The sequence below is a fragment of the Panthera leo genome, chromosome A2, assembly GCF_018350215.1.
Source record: "Panthera leo isolate Ple1 chromosome A2, P.leo_Ple1_pat1.1, whole genome shotgun sequence".
NCBI lineage: Eukaryota > Metazoa > Chordata > Mammalia > Carnivora > Felidae > Panthera > Panthera leo.
This window is the reverse complement of record NC_056680.1, coordinates 10462060-10488762: the sequence shown is the minus strand read 5'-3', so window position 1 is coordinate 10488762 and position 26703 is coordinate 10462060. Positions and strand designations below refer to the sequence as shown.

General features: G+C 43.4%; 1 protein-coding gene across 1 annotated transcript; it reads left to right on the top strand.

Annotated features, from left to right (window-relative positions):
• The first annotated feature begins 1922 nt into the window (after window positions 1-1922).
• Window positions 1923-24790, top strand: LOC122214069 (adhesion G protein-coupled receptor E2-like). Its single transcript, XM_042928711.1, has 18 exons — window positions 1923-2055; window positions 3062-3112; window positions 3377-3499; window positions 5302-5457; window positions 10071-10217; window positions 10443-10489; window positions 10612-10689; window positions 11101-11278; window positions 14518-14625; window positions 14813-15033; window positions 15225-15404; window positions 18864-19058; window positions 19346-19581; window positions 19874-19940; window positions 20354-20445; window positions 21290-21458; window positions 21544-21654; window positions 24311-24790. Exons 1-18 carry the CDS (start codon window positions 2025-2027, stop codon window positions 24395-24397), a joined length of 2277 nt encoding a protein of 758 aa, XP_042784645.1. The 5' UTR covers window positions 1923-2024; the 3' UTR covers window positions 24398-24790.
• Window positions 24791-26703: the final 1913 nt, after the last annotated feature.

Sequence of the window (26703 nt, the reverse complement as noted above, 5' to 3'; positions counted from 1 at the left end):
TCTTCAGCGAATGGTGATGGGAAAACTGGACAGCAACATGCAGAAAAATGAACCTGGACCACTTTCCTACACTATACACAAAAATAAACTCAAAATAGATGAAAGACCTAAACGTAAGACAGGAAGCCATCAAAATCCTAGAGGAGAAAGCAGGCAAAAACCTCTTTGACCTCAGCCACAGCAACTTCTTACTCAACGGGTCTCCAGAGGCAAGGGAAACAAAAGCAAAAATGAACTACTGGGACCTCATCAAAATGAAAAACTTCTGCACAGTGAAGGAAACAATCAGCAAAACTAAAAGGCAACCGACAGAATGGGAGAAGATATTTGCAAATGACATATCAGATAAAGGGTTAGTATCCAAAATCTATAAAGAACTTATCAAATTCAACACCCAAAAAACAAATAATCCAGTGAAGAAATGGGCAAAAGACATGAATAGACACTTCTCCAAGGAAGACATCCAGATGGCCAACCGACACATGAAAAAATGCTCAACATCACTCACCATCAGGGAAATACAAATCAAAACCGCAATGAGATACCACCTCACACCTGTCAGAATGGCTAACATTAACAGCTCCGACAACAACAGATGTTGGCGAGGATGCGGAGAAAGAGGATCTCTTTTGCATTGTTGGTGGCAACGCAAGTTGGTGCAGCCACTCTGGAAAACAGTAGGGAGGTTCTTCAAAAAACTAAAAATAGAACTACCCTATGGCCCAGCAATCGCACTACTAGGCATTTATCCATGGGATACGGGTGTGCTGTTTCGAAGGGACACATGCACCCCCGTGTTTATAGGAGCACTATCAACAATAGCCAAAGTATGGAAGGAGCCCAAATGTCCCTCGATGGATGAATGGATAAAGAAGATGTGGTATATATATACAATGGAGGATCACTTGGCAGTGAAAAAGAACGAAATCTTGCCATTTGCAACTACGTGGATGGAACTGGAGGGCATTATGCTAAGTGAAATGAGTCGGTCAGAGAAAGACAAAAATCCTATGACTTCACTCCTATGAGGACTTTAAGAGACAAAACAGATGAACATAAGGGAAGGGAAACAAAAAGAATATAAAAACAGAAAGGGGAACAAAACAGAAGAGTCTCATAAATATGGAGAACAAACGGGGGGTGACGGGAGGGGTTGTGGGAAGGGGGAGGGGCTAAACGGGGAAGGGACATTACGGAATCTACTGAAATCATTGTTTCGCTATATGCTAATTTGGATGTAAATTTTAAAAAATAAAAAATAAAATTAAAAAAATTAATAAAGATAACATCCTGTTGGTGAAATAATGGATATAACTAATATTTGCATTATTAGCTGCCTTTCACAAAGGAGGATAGGAAGAACGTTGTTTGTTAGGTATTTCCAGTAGACTATATAATGTGTCATGTGCTTTACCTGTTTGTTCTCATTGAATCCTCCCAACACCCTGGTAAGAATAACTATTTCCATCTTACAAAAATTTTAAGGGGTATATGTGCCTTATATAAAACTAGCAGCTATCAATTCTGCAGCCTTCCCACCTCAACACTTTCTTGTTTAAACAGCATCACTGGACTGAAGACAATGGGGAAAAGCAAGAATGAAAAAGAGTAACGTATATGGCTCAAATCCCAGGATGTAGAAGGCAGTCGGTGAATGTTAGCTAGGCAGTAGTCTTATTCAACAATGCTGAACTGCATCATTGGCCGGGGACCCACAGATTTACTCTTTTGGAAAGACCCTTTAATTAGATTCACCATCACTCGCTCTTTCATCATTAGAAATGAAGAAGAATCAGCAAGGTGGCTGGCCATCCAAAGAGTACTAATGCTAGGCAAAAAATAAAAAGGAGAAGAGGGAGATCTGATAAGTTTAAATTGGTGGGGGAAAGGGAAGAAAGCATTCAGGCTAGCTGTTTCTAGCTAGTCAGTTCTTCTAGGGCATACTTTTGCTTCAACAGGAAATATTTTTGGCCCACAGCTCAAGATTGAATTCCCCCACTGCTCAGGCTTCATGTTTCTGTACCATGAAGGGAAGATACTTTGCATTTCATCCAGGTAGGTAGAATTGTGAGAATCTTAAGACCATTTTAGTGTTCTCTATACCTTTGGAAAAACTTCTTTGTCTTTTGCTTGATTCATAGCTTGCTCTTGCATTATTCTCTTGGAAGATAATAACCCCAAAAAAGGACACTTTTTAATTCTATTAATCTTTCAAAGAAGGAAGTGGTTTGAATTTGCAGCTAGGGGAAAATGTGGGACTTATTTGGGTATTTCTCAATTTATGATCTACATATTTTTGTTATTATTACCTGCAAGTGGTTTTGTTTTTAGAATAAATCCTGTGAAATAATATGGTGCCTGAAATTTGCCTCCAAGTTATCCAGTGGGGGTAGGGGCTGAGTAGAGGTGTGGACGAAATAAAAGTAACCATAAGTTGATGATGATTGGAGCAGGATGATTGATCCTCACGGGTTGAGTTGACTATTCTTCTACTTAGAGTTTTCTATTAAACTGAAAAAAGAATTTTTTAATCTAGACCAAGCTGCACAAAGCCACAGAGCCAAAGAGTGGCAGAACTCATTCAAATTTAGTTGCAATCAACTCCAAGAACAGTGGTGCAGTCTCAGGCCAGCCTGGAAGTGAAAATGGATTCAAACCACTTCAAAAGAAGAAACATCCTGACTATAAAGAACAGATATTAGTATCTGAATGAAGACAGGCAGATCTGAAATTTTCCTCATAAGATGTATCTCGTAAAATTGATGGGAATTGATGTTCTAATATGTGTGCCTATTACTTTCCATTTGTGTAGATTTTGATTCCTATACTAAAAATTTACTGCTATCAATTCCTCAGGAGCCTTCTGGAAGATAAAAGGGAAAACATGCACCCCCTAGGTCCTGTGGGAAAGTCTAGGAACCTGTCCAGAAGGAAACACTGGGATGCTTTAGAAGCCATGGGGCAATAGGGGAGAGTCACCTTAACCAGGTTGTAGCACCTATTTGTGTGGGAGGTTTGGATTTCATTCCTCAGCCATATTTACCTTCTTTCTGTGTTCTAGGGCTCTGTGTCCTGCTAATACCATTGGGAGCTATTGCCCACAAGAATGGAGGTGAGTGTGCTCAAACAGACTCTACCCATTACCTGAAGCTGAGGGAAAGGACGTTGCACTAGCAAGGGCTTTTTCTCGGGAGTGCTCTTCTTAGGCTTTGATAAGTTGACCCTGCTTCTCCCCCAGACTTCCAGTCCATTACCAAGGACAATTCCTTGTATGAAAACAAGCATTGCTTTCTTCTCCTCCCTCCATCTCCTTATGCCCCACTGGGAGTCGGCATCTTCTGAGAGCCTGCAAACCCGTATGTCCATTCCCCCACAGCTCCCTGTGCTCGGTGCCCACGGAATGCCCACTGTACCAATGCCAGCTCCTGCCGCTGTGATCCTGGATTCACTTCACTCTCTGGAAAGGTCATCTTTAGCACCTCCTCGGAGGTCTGTACAGGTAAAGAGACTGAGAGATCGTAGAGGGGGTCATCACAGAGGGAGTCCTTAGAGGAGTCATCACAGACTCCTCAGCCCTTGAAGCAGCACTTGATTTCATTGTCCAGGGCAGGAGAGAGAAGCCAAGAGACAGGCAATCAGGCGTCATGGTCAAGGAGTATAGTGTTAAGAGCTGAGGATTTGGAGCTGGACTATCTGAGTTCCAGATTTTTTACTGATCAGCTGTGCAAGACCAAGCAAATTGTTTTATGTCCCAGGGCCTCAATTTCCTTCTCTGTAAATCAGGGACAATGATAATATCAACCCATTTAGTTACGTGTTTTAAATCAACATATAAATGGAATCCATAGAGACAGAAAGCAAATTGGTGGTTGTCAGGTGCTGGGGGCGGGAAGAATGGGAAGTGACCACTTAAATGGGAAAGGGAGTTCTTTACTTTTAATTTTTTTATTTTAATCCCATCATAGTTAACAGACAGTGTGATATTAGTTTCAGGTGTACAAGTTAGTGATTCAACAAGTCTATATATCATTATTCAGTGCTCATCATGAGAACTGTACTATTAATCCCCTTTACCTAAAGGCGTTTTCTTTTGGTGTCATAAAAATGTTCTGGAACTAGAGAGAGGGAGTGGTTGCACAACATTGTGAATGCAATACATGCCAGTGAATTGTTCACTTTAAAACAGTTGGTTTTGGTATGTGAACGTCACCTCAAGAAAAAAATACGTAAATGATAAATTAACACATGTCAAACACTTAGAACAGTGCATCGCGCTTGAGAAGAAGCCAATACATTTGCTGTTGTGGTTGTTGTTGGCTGTTAATTGGTCAAAGACAGAGGCAGCCTGTTGAAGGGGGAGGTCAGGAAGGACCATGCAGCCAACAGAGATTCTGAATGTTCCACCAACCCTAGAGCTAACTTGCCGGGAACTCCCTATAAGCCATAATCTCAGTTCCTCCATCCAAAAATATCCACATGCAACCTCAAGCCAGATGGCCATTTGCCATTTGTAAAGCACTATTTCCGAAATTAAAATTAATTTGAACTACATAATAACCAGATGAATGGATACTGTTATCTCTTCCGATTTGTAGATAAGGAAGCTGAGACTTTGAGAGGTGTTTTGTTCACACTCACACAGATGGTCATAGAGCTGGAATTCAGATAGGGTTAATTTGAATTCCACAAATCTCTCAAAGAAACGCCGTCCCTGAAGAAGTTCAGGTCAGCCCCTTGAGAAAGTCAATGTTGGCACCATTTTATAAATGAGGAAACTGAGCCTTGAGAGGTGAAACCATTTGTCCAAAGGAAGAGGAAGGAGCTGGGCCCATGGTTAAAACTGTTGCATTCTGATATCTGTCCAGTTGGTCAAGAGTTGGATAAAATATGAAATATCCCTACTATAGAACATCTATAGGCATTAAAATTATTTCTTGTTTTGATGTGGAAAAGTAGGCATAAAATATTCTAAGACCCCGGAAGAATTTGTATATTCCAAAAGCTGTGTTCTGAGTCCACAGGAAATTGATGAAAATGTAATAGTGTTCTTTTCATAATCAGTAATGGTGGGTGACAGGTACATGTGGATTTATTATACTGTTCTCCATTTTTAAAAAACTGTTGCAGTCTCAGTGGTGGGATATTTAAATGTCATTGGAGTTTTCTGATTTCCCAGTTTTCTCCCATAAACACGTTATTTGGTTCAGAAAGAAAATGCAAGGGGTCAAATCATCTCAATCTGGTTGCTACCTATCCTACCAGAATTTTGGACATTGTTAGAAGTTCTCACTTGTGTTCCAGATATCAACGAGTGTGGCCCACCTTTATACATGTCTTGTGGAAGCCTTGCACATTGTCACAACGTGGAGGGGAGTTACTACTGTGAGTGTGCCCCTGGGCATGAGCTCCTTTCAGGAGGCACCAAATTCCAAAGCGAGAAAGAGAACACTTGTCAAGGTAAGTGGCTTCTGTGTCACACATTTCCCCCATGCCCACGACCAACCTCATCCTGTCAATTATTCCATAGGTCTGAGAGTCCAGAAGAGAACACTCTTGGGTCTCTCATGGGCTCCTTCCTCCCATTTCTTGTACTTGTCCAGACTTACAATGCCCTGTGAAGGTATATCTAGAAAATTCTTTATTGCAACATTGTATACAATAGTTAAGGCTTGGAAATGGATGACTTCCATTAATGGAGAAGAGTTTCACATATTACAGGATAGCCATACAATAATAAGCTTCGGAGCCCTTTTTTATCAACTTGTTTTTCTTTTTGATGGACAGTTCTATGAATTTTAATGTAAGTACAGATCTGGGTTACCACCACTACATTCAGGAACCAAAACAATTAATTACATTATTCCAAAACATTCCTTCGTCCTGTTTCTTTATAGGCACTACGCCACCTGCCCTGGCAACCCCTCATATACAGATATTTTTTCCACCTGCAGCACTGTCTTTTGAAAATGTCATATAAATGCAGTAATACAATATGTAGCCTTGTAAGTCAGATTTCATCTACTCAGTGTAATGTTTTTGGAGGTTTATCCATATTGTTTTGTGTATTGATAGCTCATTCCTTTTCCCCCCGCTTTTGATACGTCTATTTTCCAGAAAGAAAATTGGCTACAGTTATTTTGCATTTACAATGACTGTTTTCTTTTATCTGGATCTATTTATCCAGGTCTTGAGTTTGGCTAATAATACAACTGCGTAAAGTTACTTCTAGATTCACATGTCACAGGTTAGTCCACAGATCGTTGTTTTATTACTTTTTAATTTTTTTAACATTTATTCATTTTTGAAAGACGGAGCGCAAGTGGGGGTAGGGCAGAGACAGAGGGAGACACAGAATCTGAAGCAGGCTCCAGACTCTGAGCTGTCAGCCCAGAGCCCGATGTGGGGCTCAAACTCATGAACTACGAGATTATTACCTGAGCTGAAGTTGGACGCTTAACCGACTGAGACACCCAGGCACCTCCACAGATCATTGTTTTAGAGGGATGCATATAGTAACTTTCATTTCTGGCTTTCTGTTAGAATCACCCTGTATTTTAAAAAATAGAGATTCCAGGGCGCCTGGGTGGCTCAGTCGGTTGAGCATCCGACTTGGGCTCAGGTCATGATATCGCAGTCTGTGAGTTCAAGCCCCGCGTTGGGCTCGGTGCTGACAGCTCAGAGCCTGGAGCCTGCTTCGGATTCTGTGTCACCCTCTCTCTCTCTTCCCCTCCCCCACTCATGCTCTGTCTCTCTGTGTGTCAAAAATAAACATTAAAAAATTTTTTTTTTTTAAATAGAGATGCCTGGGATCCCTCCCTACCTGAGATGCTCTGAACCACTCCTGGCATGGAGCTCAGATATAGATATTTCTTCAGAGTTCCAATGTTAATTATGATGACTAGTTCATTCCTTTTTATTGCTAAGTAATATTCTATTGTATAGAATTGGTTTATCCATTCACCCATTTGGGTTGTTTCCAATTGGAATGATTAAAAATAGAGCTAAATGAGATATCTCTTGATAAACTAGAATTCTTCCCAAGTTGTTTTAAATAGAAAAATATGCCACGGGATGGTACTTATAGTATGCCAATGGCTTTGTTTGTCCCCTATCTTCCTTTTTCTTAATTTCAAGCATGTTTCCATACATATATTTTCATCTTAAAACTTTTCAAGCAGTAGTCCAAAAAGTAAATACTACTTTGTGGTAGTATTTAGACAATAATTTTATCATCGGTGTGATTTGATTGCCTACCATTGCTCTGAGCTCTATGCCAGGCACTGTTACTCCAACACTAAATAAAGCACAGGCTGTGTCTCCTGGAGTTTTTACTCCAGTAAGCAGACAGATCAACATACAAATACAATATCAGTCACTCTTGGCAAAGCATCCACGTCTTGGGAAAACAATGTGTTTCTCACCACTGTACCCCAGTGCCTAGCACATAGAAGGCGTTCTGGAAATAACACGTAAGTGAAAAACTGGAAAGAGTTCATCATCACACAAGGTATGAGCTGTGGTCACACCTTGGTCTTGTCGCTTGGCCTTGATTTTGGCTAAGTTTTTACAATCTCTGGTCTTGGTTTCCTTATCTACCCTTGAAGAGATTAAGTGTTTTTTTTAACTTTTTTTTTAAACCTGAATATTAAGTTGTTTATCTTATAAAACTGTGTAAAATACACTTTTAAGAAAAGCTTCATGGATTTATATTAACTGAGGACTTTTCAATCCATTAATTTTCATACTAGCCATTTTGTATTTACACAGTTGTTTGACCCATGTTTGAAAGTATCAGAAATGACTAAGAGACAAGGGATGTTTAGTATCCACAAAGAGAAAAGTAAACTAAATTCAACGTTGAATTTAATATTCAATGATTCAAATCATTTCATATTAAAATGTGACAGCAATGTATTTGCTCTGAAATGGTTCAACTTTCAGGTCGCCTGGGTAAAGTTAAGTGTCCAGATCTTGATTTAGGCTCAGGTCACAATCTCACAATAGTGAGATCAAGCCCCGCATCAGGCTCTGTGCTGGGCATGGAACCTGCTTAAAATTCTGTCTTTCTCTGCTCCTCCCCCACTCACTCATTCTCATAGGTGATCTCTCTCTGTTTCTCATTCTTTCTCAAAAAAAAATATATAATTAAAAATTTTTTACATGAAATGGGATCACTTTTAAACCTCAACCTTACTGGGAGCATGATGCTGTTTGTAAGCTACTCACCATCCCTAAAGTAGAAAAATCTTGGGGCGCCTGGGTGGCTCAGTCGGTTAAGCGTCCGACTTCGGCTCAGGTCACGATCTCACGTTCCCTGAGTTCGAGCCCCGCATCGGGCTCTGGGCTGATGGCTCAGAGCCTGGAGCCTGCTTCCAATTCTGTGTCTCCCTCTCTCTCTGCCCTTCCCCCGTTCATGCTCTGTCTCTCTCTGTCTCAAAAATAAACGTTAAAAAAATTTTTTTTTAAAAAAGAAAAATCTCTGACCTTAAATTGAGAGAAGCATCTCCTACCCCACTGTCTAGGGTACAAACAGAAAAAGCTGTATCAAGTACTGTCCTAGCTCCACTCTCCTGTTTTCTAAGTTAACAAAAGAGGATCAAATTTCTCTCCTAATTAGAAAAGACGGAAAGATAAGTTTACAGCCAAGTGGATTTGAGGACAGTCACATTTACTCAATGCTGTGACCACAATCACATGCCTTCCTCATTTTTCAACCACAAACTGCTCTGAGAAGGAACTTCCCTTGGGTGGGGAGATAGCAGGGATGCCTGAGATATTCTGGGGCCAAAGCAAGTTCCTTCTGGGTATGGCATTTAGAATAGGTCTACCACCCACCCAACAGGCTACAGGCAATGCTGAAGTGTGTGTACGCCCAGAGCCCTGAAGGGTAGAGCTGGCGCCACAGAAAAGTGAGGGGTGGCATTAGCCAGTGGGGTTAGGGGCTTTTTGAGCTGACTATGCATACCTCCCGATTACCCATCAGACTCCTGCAGCAACGCGAAGGGCAGATACCAACATGACTTGGCTGGAAGCGATCCCCAGGCTCCTGGGTGAATCACTGTATGAATTTCTTATTACTAATATAACAAACTTAGTAGTTTAAAACAGTATAATATATTCTCTTACTGTGTTGAAGGTTAGAAGTTTTAAGTGGTTCCTTCTAGAAGCTCTAGGGGAGAATCTGTTTCCTTGCCTTTTCTGGCTTCTGGAAAATGCCTTCATTCCTTGGTTCAAGGCTCCTTTTTCCCCTCTTCAAAGTCAACATCATATGTATCATCTCCTCTCCTCTCTGACCTTCTCCCTCCCTTTTATAAGAATCTTTGTGATTATATTAACTGCACCCATATCATCAGGATAATCCCCCAACAAGAGACTTAATCACCAAGTTCAAAATTTTCTTTTGGATGAAAGATAACATAATCATAGGCTCCAGGAATAAGGACTTGGATGTCATTGAAGGGGCCATTATTCTATCTACTACACTCACCATCCACAAGCAGCTCTGATCTGAATATCACACATATACACACAAAGTTCTCATCTTGGCAACCTTGCTTGAATGTAGAGGCCAGCCAACTCCTTATGCGAAGGGCCACATCATAAATATCTTGAGTTTTTTGGGCCACAAGGTCCCTATCACAACTACTCAACTCTGCCATTATAGTGTGAAAGCAGACAGACAACACATAAATGAATAGGAGTGGCTACATTCCCATAAAATTTTATGTATGGACATTAAAATTTTAATTTCATATAATTTTCATGGGTCAAAAAAGACAGCTCTTCCTTTGATTTTTTATCTTAGCCACTTAAAAAAATCCTTTACAGAAATAGGCAACAGCCGGATTTGGCTGTGGGCCATGGTTTGCCAACCCCTGCTCTGTCCGAGGTGGTGGCTGAGTAGAGAGTGCTATCACCAGATGGTATCCGTCCATTGAAGTTATGATGGAATCTTCGATGCCTGACCTTGAAAAAGATGATGGAAGGTAGGAAGGCTGGACTTACTGAGTATAGGAGAGGCCTGAGCAAGGCCTGGATAGGGGACTGATCCTTCTCTTTTGTGTCTCTAGATGTGGACGAATGCAGCTCCGGAAAACACCAATGCCACAACACCACCCACTGCATCAATGTGAAGGGCAGCTACAGATGCTACTGTCACCATGACTGGGTGGCCAGATCCAGGCCTCTACATGGTCTGAACTTCACCATCTGTGAAGGTATATAGTCCAACACACACACATGCATACACACAGATGCACACGGATGCATGTGCATGTGTGTGTGCACACACTCTTGCACATGAACCTCCGTGTGAACACATGCCTTCACAAAACAGAAACCATGCACATACATGCATTCCACATGTATATGCAGGCGCGCGCGCACACACACACACACACACACACACACATTAGTGGTGCTTCTGCCTCTTTTCCCTGCAGAAGTCCCCTTCCCCTCATGGACATCACCTTCTGGAGTCAACAGCCAGGTGAGTGGAGCCTCAGCAGAAGACTAGAAGCAGAAAGATCTTCAGCAACCATCTTGTGTCCACCCTCTCCCCAAACTCCCACTTCAGGCTCTCTGACCTGCCTCCATGTCCCCTTTCCCCAGAGTCTCTCCCGCTTCTTTGACAAGGTCCAGCAGTTATCCCAAGACTTCAAGCCAGCTTTGGCCAAGAACACCATCCAGGTAAAGTCAGAACCAGGAAAGAGGCCAGGTGTGGGAATCCCATAGAGACCTGGGTCACTTTGGTAGGGATGTAGACAAGCTCCTATGTAGTTGACACTGCAACTGGTCCCTCACCCATGGTGGAGAGAAGGCTATCTAGAAGCACTTTTAAAGACACCCAGGTGCACTAATTTATTTCCCTATTGGCTGGTTCTGGGCTTTGGGCTTATGTCATCCTTGGCCTTTCTGACCCAGGTTGACCTCTAAGTGGCTGAGATCTAAGCAACAAGGACCATCCAAGGAATCCAATTCAGTGCCATTGTTACCCTCCAAATACCCAATGTCTAGGGTCCGTTCTCTTGGGCTGAATGGCCAGGTCTTCATGCAACCCATTTGATCCATTGCCCACTGGCTCTTTGTCCCATCCCCCAGGACCTCATGCAGGAAGTAGATGAGCTGCTGGAGACCCCAGGGGACCTGGAGACCTTGGCCCCCTCAGAGCAGCACTGTGTGGCCACTCACCTGCTCGTTGGCCTGGAGGATGTCCTGAGAGTGTTGAGCAAGTTGCTGCCCAAAGGGCCACTGACCGCGCATGCTCCTGCAGGCACAGGTAAGTATCTGAGTATGCTTCAGGCTCCTGCTCCTTCTGTTCACCTTCTCACTCTCCCCTCTTCCTAGAGACTGTCCCACTGGAGCCAAGTGGCCACACTCACATCTCAGGATTTTATTTAAAATAATTCAGAAAATATTCTCCTATCATAAAATAAACTCCTGTGGAACTCAGTCTTTTATTTGTTTTAAGCACAAAAGTTTCAGATTTTTTTAAAGGATAAGTAAAAAGAAGCATATACAAATATCAGTAAGTCTATCATTACATCATTTATATAATTACCACAGAAAATTGCAACAATGAGATTCATAAAAATAAGGTATCCAAAAATAAACTCAACACTACCTGGAAATGAAGAAAATGCAATTAATCTTGAAAAGTTGAAAATCACATAATATTATCTGATCTAATTTTAAGTATAACCTTAAATAACATTGTACCAATGGTTTCATTGTTGAAACGCATGCTTATTTCTATGCAGTTTTTCCCAGATTTTTCAGCATCCATACTACCCAGGAGATGGCAAAGAGAATTAAAAGCTGGCCACAAATATTTGATTCTGATTCCTGCATTCTCAAATAGCCTGGTCATTGTTTAATATCTTTCCATCTTTGTGGACTCCTTTTGCATGCATTTGGAAAGAATTGCAATCATTTTATTCATGGTTTTATCTGGGACTCAAAGAAAGCATTTCCAGACTAATTTCACCATATGTAGATGGCAATTACCAGGAAGACTTACCTCAATCAGGTGTTTTTCAACAGTGTTACTGAGATGTAATTTACCCAACATAAATTCACCCATTTGAAGTGTATAATTCAATGGTTTTGGCATATTCATTACCATGAAATAATCTTAGAAATTTTCATCACACCAAAAAGAAACCCCATATGCATGAGCGGTCACTCCGCATTCCCCGCAACCCCCAGCCCCTGGCAGCCACCAACCTGCTTTCTGTGTCTATGGATTGCCTATTCTGGACATTTAATATAAATGGAATCATACAATCCATGACCTTATGTTATTGGATTCTTTCACTCAGCGTACATCTTGAAGTTCAGCCATGTTGTAGCTTATATCAGTATTTCATTCCTTTTGATTGACAAATGGTATGCCTTCATAAGGTTATGTACATTTTATTTATCTTTCTATCAGTTGATGGACATTTAGGTTGTTTCTGCTTTGAGGCTCTTATGAATTAACACTCACAGACAAATCGTGCGAACGTATGTTTTCCTTTCTTTGGGGTAGATATCTGACGGTGGCATTGCTGGGTCACCTAGTAACTCTACGTTTGATATTTTGAGAAATTTCCAGGCTGCTTTCCAAAGTGGCTGGACCATTTACTTTCCCTCCAGCAATGGATAAGCATTCTAATTTCTCCACATCGTTGCAAACACTTGCTGTTTGGGAGGGCAGGTGATATTATAGCCATCCTAGCAGGTGCGAAATGGTATTTCATTCTGGTTTTCATTTTCACTTACCTAATAACTAATGGTGTTAAGGATATTTTCATGTACTTACTGGCATTTTATATATCTTCTCTAGAGAAATGCCTATTCAAGTCTTTTGCCCATTTTTTAAAGCTTTTATTTAAATTCCAGTTATTTAACATACAGTGTAATATTAGTTTCAGGTGTACCATTTAGTTATTCAACACTTCCATACAATATCGGGTGCTCATCACAAGTGCCTTCCTTAACCCTCAACACCTATTTCACCCATCCCCCCCCACCTCCCCTCTGGTAACCACCAGTTTGTTCTTTATAGTGAAGGGTCTGTTTCTTGGTTTGCCTCTTTTTTTCCCCTATGAACATCTGTTTTGTTTCTTAAGTTCCATCTATGAGTGAAACCGTATGGTATTTGTCTTTCTCTGACTGACTTATTTTGCTTAGCATAGTACACTCTAGCTCCATCTACCTCGTTGCAAATGGCAAGATTTCATTCTTTTTTTATGCTGACTAATGTTCGTGTGTGTGTGTGTGTGTGTGTGTGTGTGTGTGTGTGTGTGAGACACCTATTCTTTATCCATTCATCAGTTGGTAGATGTTTGGACTCTTTCCATACTTCAGCTACTGTAGACAATGCTGCTATAAACGTTAGGGTGCATGTATCCCTTTGAATTAGTATTTTTGCATTCTTTGGGTTTTTTATTTTATTTATTTTTTAAAACCTTTTTTTTAGAGAGAGAGGGTATGAGTGAGCAAGGGGCAGAAAGAGAGGGAGAGAGACAGAATCCCACCCAAGCTCTGCACTGTCAGCTTAGAGCTCCAAGTGGGGTTCGAGCTCATCTTTGGGTTTTTTAATTGGGTTGTCTTATTATTGAGTTGTAAGAACTCTTTATATAGTCTGGACACCAGACCTTGTCAGACTTCGAGTGGCAAATACCTACATCAGATTTAACAGCAGTGTTGTTTATATTCAAATTTGGAGCATCTGTGATTTAGTTATGTCGTAGACTCCGGGTCTGGAGTTCTCTCTTGTCCAGCAAGAAAGCGGATGCAGGATTAAAATGTGAGAGAGACTAGTGTCCGGGGAGGAGACAAGAGTGCCGAGTAAGGGTCCTTGCTCCATTTTTATTAGGATCAGAAGGCTTACAAGCGTGATAGACGTGCAGGAAGAGACAATGAAACCGTGAACAAGGCACCTTTCTTTTGCTAGTCAGCTCTACACTGGGCAACTTCACCCTGCCTTGTTAACCCATGGGTGCCAGCTCAGGGAATTCCTAAGCTTACTACCCACAGAGTTAGAATTGTCATTGCAACAAAAGCCTTGCCTTGTCTGTTAGCAGTTTCTTCCCTTCCTTGAGATGATGCAAATTCAGTAGAAAATTTTCTTAAAAAGTGCAATCTTTGGAAACATTCTGGTTTTCAGCTTTTAAAAATAGTCAAAGGATGCCTGGGTGGCTTGTTAAGAGTCCGACTCTGATTTCAGCTCAGGTCGTGATCTTTCGGCTTGTGAGATCAAGCCCCACGTTGGGCTCTGTGCTAACAGCATGGAGCCTACTTGGGATTCTCTGCCCTCCTCCTCTGCCCCTCCCCTGCGCGCTCTCTCTCTCTCTCTCTCTCAATGAATAAACATTTTGTAAATGCTCAAATAACGGTATTAAACCAGCCACATCACTCTTATTTCATACTTAAAATTCATGTGGTTTATCAGCATACCAAAAAGATCTAATTCCAATACTGCAAGCAGTAGCCTGACTTCTCCCATCCCTCGTGCCATTGCCACCACTACAGGACTGTCTCTGACGGTGCAGGACCAAGGAATCGGGGATGTCACCTTGGGCCAGAGCCAGGCAAAGATGCAGCTGAAGTGGGATGTGGCACAGGATTCCAATGACTTGGGTAATGACTGCAGTGGGGAAGGGAAGGCCCCTGAGACCTTGCGATGGGACCAGACAGCCAGGATGTGACACAGAATTAAAGATTAAAGGAAAGTGTAGGGTGGGCGGGGCTACAGGGGAGAGTCCATTTGAGGAGAAAGGGGCCCTGGCAGCGACCCTGACATGTCAATCTTGGCCTTGTCCTGCAGGTCCTTCTGTGGTGGGCCTCGTCTCCACTCCAGGGATGAGCAAGTTACTGGCTGAGGCGCCCCTGGTCCTGGACTCTAAGCAGCAGACAGTTCTGCGTGAACACAGGGACTTCCTGGCAGGAGGCTTCCCTGTCCTGCTCTCAGATGTCGTCTCTGCCTTTGTGAGCAACAAGGACACCCAGAACCTCAGCTCCCCTGTCACCTTCATCTTCTCCCACCACGTGAGTCCTGGTGGAATGGGGCTGTGGCTGGGCGAGGAACTGGTCTGGGTCCGGGGCTCAGCCTCACTGTCGAGATCACCCTTTGTGTCCTGGGGGCCTCCTCCGTGGGCGCCTCCTTCCCCCAGGAAAGCCCTTTGCAAACCATCTTTGGATAAGAGTCTCCAGCTCCCACCGACGCTCTCTTCCTACAGTCGGTGACGCCCGGGCCAACGCAGAAGGTGTTCTGTGTCTTCTGGGAGCACAGTCAGGATGGATGTGGTCATTGGTCCACCACGGGCTGCAGGATGGCGGCCACCGGAGATGCCAGCACCACCTGCCAGTGCTCCCACCTCAGCAGCTTTGCCGTCCTCATGGCCCACGGCCACGTGCAGGTGAGATCCCTGAGAGAGGCCATGGAGACAAGAATGCTAGAGACTACAGGCAACCAGAAAGGAAAGGATGTGATGGGAGAGGTCAGAAGGGACCCAGGGAGATCAGCATCGAGGACCAAAGCATCGTCCTTTCCTGGCCGGGTGACAGGGTTACTCCTTCTGGGGTGGGGGAGGCGGGGTAGGTGGTGGCACCAGGAATTGAGATCCTCCCAGGTGACAGCAGGCAGATCAAAATGAGAACTCTTTTAACTACATGGCCAGGCCTCATGGGAATCCAGACCAATTCAAACAGCACCCTCAAAACAGCGTGTTTCCTCCCACCATTTCAGCAAAGAATAAAATGTGGTGTACAAGTGTTCATGGTTACATTTCTGAAGAGATGAAAAATATTCGCATGGTTGAAGGAGTAACATTGAAAAGTCTCTTTCCCGCCCATGGCCCCCAGTGATCAGGGTTCTTCTTAGAAGAAATCTCAGTTTCTTCTGAGTACTTTTAGAGATATTTTATGTATAAACAAGCAAATGCATATAATGTGTAATTTTATTTTCACTCCAGGCATTGCCTACATATTCATTCTTAGGCATTTTTTCCATTTCAAATACTTATGAGATTCTGTATCAGTACACAAAGAACTTGACCATTCATCTTTAAATTACACAGCTTTCCATTCTGTGGATGTTCCATACTTTAGCAAATCTCCAACGACAAACATTTTTTGCAAGCTTCAGTTTCTGCAAAGTTGCAATAGCATTGCTATGTCAGAGTAATAGTTCTAACTTTGAGATACATACATTTAATACACACATATAATATCACCACGTATCAGTAGCCACCCAATGGATTCCTTTACATTTTAAAGTTGGGTAACGATACTGTCATTCTTGGCTAATCACCCCACCCAACCATTCAAAGTGTTTCTTTTAAGTGTTTAGATTTGACTCTTCTTTCATTTTTGAAAATACGCCTTGAAATATACGTTCCAACATTTGTTCTCTTCATTGATTTGGTTTTCTTCATTGAAGACCAACTCTGCATGTTGTGGCTCTCATTTACCTCGCTCTCGTATTTCTTGTTCTTCTGATTTCCTTTTGCCTCTTTCTTTATATTAATTTAATTTTGCCCATTTTTTTCATTCCTGTTCTATCTCTTAAACTGTACTTCAGTAGGGTCCATTCTTAATATGAGCTCTTCAAATTTTGTCTTCATTACTGCAGGGGTTTTTTTTCTTCCACTTCTTTATTGTGTTTTTCTAATGCACAACTCCACAAGATCTCTCTTCTCTGAGGCCTTGTATCTCTCCTTTCATTTCTTGCTTATAAAGGCAAGAGCTCCCTTACATGCTTTGATTCAGAGTAAATAATGTCACAACTTTTAGCTGCCCCGTGTTAACAATTATTTGGTGAGTATTCCTTACTTAAATTTTTTACTCTCTTTCTCATTTTTTGTGATATTTTGTATAGATTTTGTGTTTGTTCCATTTAATTTTTTTGTGATATTTTGTATAGATCTGGTGTTTGTTCCTTTTTATTTTTTTGTGATATGTTGTATAGATCCTTTCAATCACTTATGATTAAGGCAGATGGAGTTTCCTGGAGGAATTATTTCCAAGATATTTATGTAAAAACATGTTCAGGGTTTTGTGATTTTTATGTAACTTTTAAAAATTTATCTAGGGGTGCCTGGGTGGCTCAGTTGGTTAAGCGTCCAACTTCGACTCAGGTCGTGATCTCACGGTTCGTGAGTGCCAGCCCCGCATCGGGCTCTGTGCTGACAGCTCAGGGCCTGGAGTCTGCTTCGGATTCTGTGTCTCCCTCTCTCTCTGCCCCTCCCCCACTCATGCTCTGTCTCTCTCTGTCTCAGAAATAAATAAACATTAAAAAAAAATAAAAATTTATCTAAGCAAAATTAAATGTCAGCAGTAGGGTTTCCATGTACAAAACCTGTTTTCCTCCACAACCAGAGCCAAACTTCTTTAAACCAACTGGTGGATGGAAACTCCTGCCTACATCATTCCCACTATTGTAATCATGACACAGATTATTCTGGTTTCCTCCAATGTATACTTCTAGTCAATCTTCTCTGATTTTAGCTTCTCTTCCAATTATTCCCTAGTTTTAGAGAAAGTGGAAATGGTGGTTTTGGTTTTATTACATTTGTGGCATTTGAATTATTTCCAAGAACAGGTGTGTGTGTGTGTGTGTGTGTGTGTGTGTGTGTGTGTGCATGTACATGTGAGCACATGTGCACATGCAACTTTGGGCCACCATTTTCAATACCAGAACAATTGACTTTTTCTTTCAAACAAGGATTACCTTTAAAACGTGATAAGTACTACAATTTGTAATGAATCCTTAGCAATGGGGAGAGATGGGAGGGGAGTGGGGGAAACAGATAATTGTCTGTGTTTTTGTGGTCTGTGTTATTTTTCCCAGCCCAAGAATATGATTATTTTCTAGCTGACCTGGTACAAATACTCAGGAAGGTGCTCTCGGGTCACTGGGATGGGTAGGACTGAAGCATCATTTCCAGGAGAGCAACCTGTAAAACTAATAAACATAGTGATACACAAATTTCAGCATCGAAATACAACCCTAGTAGGTTCAAAGGCTTGATGTCTTGAAGGAGGGTTATCCTATCACATAGGTACAGCTGCGTTTATACAAGCTTTATTTCTAGAATCACACACTCAAGTAACTCATTTTTTTAACTGATGTTATTGGAATACAATATATTTGCAATAGAAATCCGATTATAAGCATACACTTTGTAAGTTTTAACAGTTGTAAAAAACCCATGCTCTAAAGGTCACTGAGCTGGTAGGACTTTTCCGTAACCTCAGAAAGCCCCTCAGGAGTCTTTCAGTGCTCCCATCCCGAACCCCAGGAAACCACAGAACTCATTTTGTTGCTACAGTTTATTTTGACTGTCCTAGAGCCATTCAGTAGAATGGAATTGTTCTCTTTTGTTCCTGGCTCTTCGGCTCAACATTCTATGAGACTCTCTCATATTACTGAGTGTAAACATAATTCATTCCTTTTTATTGCTATATAGCATCCCAACATATTACTCTACCACAGATTGTTTTATACCACAAACTGTTCTCCAATTATTGGGCATTTGCATTTCTTCCAGTTTGGGCTATTATGAATAGAGCTGTTATGAAAATGCATAAACATTGGTCTTATGGACATTCCTTTTCATTTCTCTTGGTAAATACCCAGAAATGGAGTTGCTGAGTCCTATGGTAAGTGTGTGTTTAACATTAATGTATGTTCAACTTTATAAAAAACTCCCAAACTCCATTCCAAAGTAGTTGTTACCTTTTACATTCTCACACAGGAGTGTATGAGAGTTCCAAAAGTTCCATTTTGCAACATTACTATCAGTGTGTTTAAGTTTTACCATTCTAGTCTATGCTTTTAGAGAGGTGACTGTGATCTCATTCACGGGTCTGAGCAGGAGGATCCCATGCTGGCTGTGATCACCTACGTGGGGCTGGGCCTCTCTCTGCTGTGCCTCCTCCTGGCAGCCCTCACCTTCCTCCTGTGCAAAGCCATCCAGAACACCAGCACCTCGCTCCACCTGCAGCTCTCGATCTGCCTCTTCCTGGCCCACCTGCTCTTCCTCACGGCCATCGACCAGACCAAGATCAAGGTACTGACACTGTCACAGAGGACCCCCTGCCCTGAGCCACGGGATGCTCAGTTCGTGGAGCCCTGCTGCACTGATACCTTAACACAATATCGTTGGGTGACAGGGAGGCTGGAGGGGTAAATAGCCTATTTCACGTTGACTGATGAAGCAGAAGACAATCCTCTCTCAACAACTCGACCCTATATATATATATATACGAGTTCTCCCCGCTGGCAAGGATGGGAGGGGTCCTGGGGCCACCCTCCTCCCTGACAGTCCCTCCTGGTGACTCCTTCCTCCTCCCCCAGCTGCTGTGCGCCATCATCGCGGGGGCCTTACACTATCTCTACCTGGCCTCCTTCACTTGGATGCTCTTGGACGGTCTACACCTCTTCCTCACGGCACGCAACCTGACGGTGGTCAACTACACCAGTGTGAGCAGGTTCATGAAGAGACTCATGTTCCCTGTGGGCTATGGAGTCCCGGCTCTAATCGTGGCCATTTCTGCTGCCTCCAGACCTTCCCTTTATGGAACACCCACCAGGTAAGTGCAAATTCCCACTGCCCCTATCTTCTCCAGCACAACTGTGGCCATCATAGAACCAATAGCGATTTAATTTCCCCCGAACATGATAGGCAGAGGAAAGGTCAGTGCCCACTCCGAAGACATCTCTCTGATGGAATTTTGTGTTCATTGAACTGTTTTTAAGTCCTTAAGATTTAATTATTTTAAATGTTCATTATGAAGTATTTAATCATTATATATTATACATTCTAGTGATTCTTTATCCACAAAGGCCAATGTTCTCTTGACTCACTTCTCATCTCTCTCTTAGATGCTGGCTCCACACAGACAAAGGATTTGTATGGACCTTCCTGGGCCCCGTCTGCACCATCTTCTCCGTGAGTAACACATGACATCAGAGCATCCTGCCTGCCAAAGTGACGGTCATTCAAAGACCAGGTGTACCAGGAGGGTTACAGGCAGCGGGAGCAATCATTCCAGTTGGCCCAGGACTGATGAGAGACCCCCCACCCCAGGATGCAGGAATTTCCATTGCAACAACAGGACTAACATGTTTCCTGAGACCTGGGACTTTCAGTGCTAAAATTTGGAGTTTCCATGCGAACTGCATCGAAGTGCTCGCCAAAGTTACAGGACAAACACATGCCTGAGTTACAGGGTGGTTGGTCTAGTCTTCTAGGACTTCTACAAAAGGCAAAAGCTTCTTACCTGCCGGGTTAGGTGTTGGATGAGCTAGGAGGATGCTTACCAGATGTGGAGTGAATTTAATACACCTGTGGGCTTTCTGCAGATTAATCTGGCCTTCTTTCTGATGACCTTCTGGATAGTGAAAAACAAGCTCTCCTCCCTCAACAGAGACGTGTCCACCCTCCAGAACACCAGGTGAGGAGGAGTCAGAGGAATGTCCCCCATCCAGAGCATTATCCTCAGAGCTCCAAGGATCTGATGTCCAAAGAGAATGGACTTTGCCCTGATACACAGGGATTGCTTCCATGCCTTACATAGCAGGTCCTGAGAACATTTCTATCCTTACAACACACTCAAAACATCACATAACAGTTCCCAGAACCCAGCGCACCCTTTCATGGTCATGCCTTCATGCGTTTTAGGCCCCCTGCCTTCCCCTTCTCTTGCCCCACGTGAACGCAGGTTCATCAACCACATGTCACTTCATCTAAGAGTTTGGGAATGTCCTTTCCTTTCCTCAACTTTGCACAGAATCAGTGGCCTCTATTCTGGGCAAAGCACATTCTGGGTCAGGTCATGGAGAAGGTGGGGACAGGAACAGCCCTGGATGGGATCTGGGCAGAAGTACCTCACTTTGCAAATGTTATAAGTGATCATTTGTTTCTGTCTTGCCACCAGGCTCTAAGGGCTGTGGAAACAGAAGTCTTGTCTTGGTTGTTCTGAATGCCCAAGCCCCAGCCTAGGGCCAGGGGCACAGAATGTTCTCGACAATGTCAGCTGAACAAAATGAGGGGTCTTCCTGAAACATCGTGACCTTTTTGAAACTCACATTCTGGAGTGTCACTACCATCCCTAGTCCTAGTCAAACTGCCGTCCCTGACCCAAACACCATTTCTTTTTATGGAATCATTGACGATAAAGATCCAAGTTGATCGCTACTCAGTAGGAAGCATCCGTGGAGTGGACTTGAAAACAGGTGGGGTGGGGAGGGGGCTGTTGCTCCTGGTGCGTCACGAGCCTCCTCTCTCCTCCTACCCAGGATGCTGACATTTAAAGCGATGGCTCAGCTCCTCATCCTGGGCTGCACGTGGTGTCTGGGCGTCCTGCAGGTGGGGCCAGCTGCCCGCGTCATGGCTTACCTCTTCACCATCATCAACAGCCTGCAGGGAACGTTCATCTTCCTGGTGTACTGCCTCCTCAGCCAGCAGGTACCACGGTCCGGCCCCCATCCAGGACTCTTCCTGTCCCCGCCCCGCCCAGTGAGCTGACCCAGAGCGTGCTTCGCCCCTGCAGGTCCGGGAGCAGTACGGGAAATGGTTCAGAGGGGTCAGGAAAGCCAAAGCCGAGCCTGAGAATTACACGCTCTCAAGCGGGACCGTGTCTGATGCCTCCAAGCACAGTGCGGTAAGATTATGCAGTGTTCCCAGAGCACTTCCCTAGCCGATCCACTTGGGCGTCTCCTGCCTGCCTCACTGGACAACCTGGGCAGATAGCAGGGGATGCCCTAGGAAGGCTCATGCCTGGACTCCCTTGAAGGCACTTCCCTGTCTTGAAACGAGCTCTTCCTATACTTTCACTCGCTGAGCTTCTGTGTTCACAGCGACCCTTGCACACGACTGTCCTCTTTCCCCACATTTGTGGAGCACCCACTTTGTGCAAAATGTTGCATAGGGTTTCTAATCGTGCTTGGTGAGAAGATACAAATGTAGATACTTATAAGCAGAGAAGGAAGCTTGGTCAGCTAACTAATCAGAAATGAATGGTGTGGAGCAGATCGTTAATGCTCAAAGTGCACAGAGCCATGCACATCTTTTCTCCCAGGTCATTCCAGAGAGACTCACGGGCTTTATATAAATTATGCAAGGTCTTCAGCCTCCTCTACTTTCTCCCAACTTCATTCCCCACCCCCCATCCTCACCCTGCCTGGCAAGTCGTCTACACATCTCTCTCCAACTTGCCTGTCCTCCCTCTAAAACTGTTCCTTCCCAAATGGTCTACTCATCAAAATCTCATCCTTCAAACTCTTTCCTCCTCCCAGCAGATGTGCGTGCTGACTTCTTCACAGAGAAAACACAAGTCAGCAGGAAGAAACAAGGTTACTTTTGCACTCTCAAAAACACCAGCCATTTGGCATCTAGTTCACTGTGTTCTCATTCCCTCTTGTGACCGCACATAGACAAAATATGCCTCCTAGTTTTTAAGGCTAATCCCTCCACCTGTACTTTGGTTCCTGACCCTCTCGACTTCCCAGTGACTTAACATTATGGTTCACACATTTTATCTCTGGTATATTGGTTCTCGTGTTCTCAACAGCTGCATTGTAACACATTACATGTCTCACTTACTCTGATCTATTTTAATTTTTTTTTATTTTATATATATATATATATATATATATATATATATATAGAGAGAGAGAGAGAGAGAGAGAGAGAGAGAGAGAGTGTGTGTGTGTGTGTGTGTGTGTGTGTGAGTGGGGGAGAGGGGCAGAGGGAGAGAATCTTAAGCAGACTCCACGCTCAGTGTGGAGCCCGACTCAGGGCTCAATCCCATGACCGTGGGATCATGACCTGATTCAGAAATCAAGAGTCGGATGCTCAACCAGCTGAGCCACCAAGCCGCCCCAAGAAGTACTAATGTTTTATTTATGCTTCCTTCTTCTTCTTCCTGTCGACGTTCGAACCTGGATTTTGCCTCCATCATTCCACCAAAAGACCTCTGTCTTAGGCCACCAACGGTCTCTACTTACGAATATCTTTTGGTCCTCTTAGTGGTCTTAGCAGCATTTGGAACCCTTGGTGTGCTGGATGCTGTGATGGCTTCCTCTATGTCACAATACTCCTCTCGGTCTCTGGCTTCCGCGTGTCCACACTCCCTGGAATATCGCTATCTTTCTGCATGAGCTTGCTCCATCTCCTTTGTATTTCAACCACTCTACCGGGCTGGGTCCTAAGAACACTGCTGTTCTCATAGTTTGGCACACGATTTTAAGACATTTATACATAAATGTATATATATTAGCATTTAGCAAAGTTATTGGGTGCATTTCAAAGTGTAGATCATGAGTGGCTTTGTAAAGGAGGGGAAACGCACATCCACATGTGCCTAGGGATTGGAGGAGGCAGCCATGGGAGGTAGGGGAGGTTTTCCCTACGTTGCTGTATATATACGTTGATAACATTATTTTAAAAAAGAGAATATCCACATACTTGTGATTTGAAAAAGAAAAAGAAAATTCAAAGTTGCCATAAAGCATAAAGAAAGACATTCACATGATGTATATAACTCTCTCATTCTCACTTTAAAGTGCTCACATCTAGGGGTTCCTGGGTGGCTCAGTTTGTTGAGCACCCAACTCTTGATTTCAGCTCAGGTTACGATCTCACAGTCGCGGGATCAAACCCCACCGAAGGCTCCACACTGAAAGTGATGTCTGCTTGGGATTCTCTCTCTCCCTCCGGGTGGTCAGTTGAGTGTTTGACTCTTGATTTCAGCTCAGGACACGAACCCAGGGTCGTGGGATCGAACCCTGAGATGGGCTCTTTCTTCGCTGGAGCTTGCTTGGGATTCTCTCTTTGCCCCTCCCCCACTCGTGCTGTCATGCTCTCTCTCTCTCAAAACAAAAACAAAAACAAAAAAACCCTACAAAACAAAGTCCCAAGCAGAAATCCCAGATTGACCTTCTCCCACACTCTTAGGGTGTTTACAGCTAGGAAATTCAGTTTGTACCGACCTGAGTTTAAATGCTGGCTCAGCTATTTGCTGGTTTTTTCACTTTAGACAACTGTTTTATAGCATACATCTTAGCTTCCTCATTTCAAAACCCTCTCACTATCCTCCCTGACTCTTTCTGGCACTGCTCCAGATTTTCCCCATCCGGCTCCTCCAGAAGCCCACCCCTCCCACTCCACCCCAACTCCTACCCCCCCCCCCCGCCAACCCCTCCATCGGGTTCACATTCCCCCATCAGGACCCCTGCACCAGAGACTGCCGCTATGGGCGATCCCTTTGGCCCACCACAGTCTCTCCCATTGTCTGACTGTCCCCAATTCCTTTTCAGGCTCTCCATTCTTCCAACTCCTCGCATCCCCCACATTCGGAACGCCTACTTCCCGGCTTCACAGAATCCCCAGTGCCCAAGCCTTGAGTTCCTGATCATGTTTCTGGATTGCTGGCCCCCCAACACTGACTTCAAGTCCATTTACTGCAGATTCAAAGTCTCGGATTGAGGAGACAAGAGTTTCTGGTGTCCAGGCTCCTCTAGGCACAAACTTCCTGTTTCCAGATTCTGCGGATTCCAACTTCCAGGAATCGGCCACAAAGAGCTGAGTCCAGCTAAGGTCCTCTTCATCCAGTGGACCACAGTCTTCTCTGTTCTTAAAGTCTCTGAAGTAGGGACCTCAAGGGAAAAGATGGCCTCAGCGTGTTCACTGTGGCATTGGAAGACGGGAAAACACAAACCACTCAAATAAACCATCAATAAGAAGAGGCAAGATGCTGGGGCACCGGGTGGCTCAGTTGGTTGAGCCTCCAACTCTTGATTTGGGCTCAGGTCATGATCCCAGGGTCAGTGCAGAGCCTACTAAAGATATTCTCTCTCCCTCTGCCCCTCTCCCCTGCTCTCTCTCCCTCCCTCCCTCTCTGAAAATAAAATAAAATAAAACAAAATAAAATACATGGCAAGATGAAAAATTATTTCAGTTTTAAGGAATGCCAGTCCACAGACACAAAGACCAAATCACTGGTACCTATGTTGACACAGAAAAATCTCCACATACGATAAAAAGTGAGTCAAGTTGTTGGGTGTCTGTAGTACAATGCTATATAACTTTAAAAGCTTAAGTGTACTAACATTTGAATGTTTACATGGGTAGAGTCTTGTTTAACTCTCATAATTAAGTCATAGATTCTATGTTTGGCAGAACAAATTATAATTCAGTAATAGTAGAGAAAACCTATTTAAGGGAGGTTAGGTCAGGTGAGGATCAGTCAGATCTCTCTTGTGCTTTGTGGTGTCGTATTTTTACAACAAAACAGTATTCATGTTCTTACTTGTTATCAAAAGTAAATTTTTTAATGTTTTAAATGAGGTGCCCACTCCAGGTAAAGGCAAGAATACAGTTGCTAAAAAGCAAAGCATAAGGCATGACATATCCCAACCCTAATTCTTAACTAGTGTTTTGCCCACAATGCTTGAAATTCCTTTTGTCTACAGAACGTCTGGTATCTTTTGTTAAACTGCAGATTCTGATTGAGGAATCGTTGGACTTTCTCCTTTGCTTAGGAAGCAGGACTTATGGATCAATCACACGGTCCCCATGTTAACTACTGATTCCAAAATGATATGCTTTACCTTTTTTTTAAGAGGCTTCACACCCAATGTGGGGTTTGAACTCATGACCCTGAGATCAAGAGTTGCATGTTCTACCGAGCCAGCCAGGTGCCCCCGTTTCAAACTACTTTGAAACTCAATAGCTGAACCGGCTCACAATTCTTTATGCTATCTCCAAGTTCAACCCAACGGAGCGGAAAGAAAGAGTGTATAATTGTCTGCCAAGAAAGCTTCAGAAAATTCACTGGAAAATACTGAGTTCACTAACATGCTGAAAGCAAGGGCAACATTCAAAATGCAATGGTTTTTCTACCAAAGGAAAAATAAATTTTAAAATACAAAGAGCTGAGGGGCGCTTGGCGGCTCAGTCAGTTAAGGGTCCGACTTCGGCTCAGCTCATGATCTCGCAGTTTGTGAATTTGAACCCCGCTCAGGGTGGAGAGCTCGGCGCCTGGAGCCTGCTTCAGATTCTGTCTCCCTCTCTCTCTGCCCCTCCCCTGCTCATGCTGTCTCTCTCTCTCTCTCTCTCTCTCTCTCTCTCTCTCTCTCTCTCTCTCAAAAATAAACATTAAGAAAAAATTTTAATAAAAAAATAAAATAAAAATACAAAGAGCTGTTTAAATTTAAAAATAATGGGCGCCTGAGTGGCTCAGTCGGTTGAGCGTCCAACTTCAGCTCAGGTCATGATCTCATGGTTCATGGGTTCAAGCCCCGTGATAGGCTCTGTGCTGACAGCTCGGAGCCTGGAACCTATTTCAGATTCTGTGTCTCCCTCTCTCTGCCCCTCCCCCTGCTCGCACTCTCTCTGTCTCTCTGTCTCTCTGTCTGTCTCTCTCTCAAAATAAACAAACATCTAAATAAATAAATAAATAAATAAATAAATAAATAAATAAAATTTAAAAACAAAACCTCAACAGGAGCTCCCGGGTGGCTTAGTCGGTTAAGCGTCTGACTCTTGATTTTGGCTCAGGTCATGGTCTCGCATTTCATGAGTTCAAACCCCACATCGGGCTCTGTGCTGACAGTGCAGAGCCTGCTTGGGATTCTCTCTCTCTCTCTCTCTCTCTCTCTCTTTCTCTCTCTCTCTCTCAATCTCTCTCTCTCCTTCTGTCTCTGCCCCT

What these genes read in the sequence shown, in the direction of transcription:
- LOC122214069 (XM_042928711.1), top strand. Translation starts at nt 2,025, where the DNA reads ATGAAGGGAAGATACTTTGCATTTCATCCAG. An exon ending in GAAAGAGAACACTTGTCAAG is followed by an intron (nt 5,458 to 10,070) that starts GTAAGTGGCTTC and finishes TTGTGTCTCTAG; the next exon opens with ATGTGGACGAATGCAGCTCC. An exon ending in TCCACCCTCCAGAACACCAG is followed by an intron (nt 20,446 to 21,289) that starts GTGAGGAGGAGT and finishes CCTCCTACCCAG; the next exon opens with GATGCTGACATTTAAAGCGA.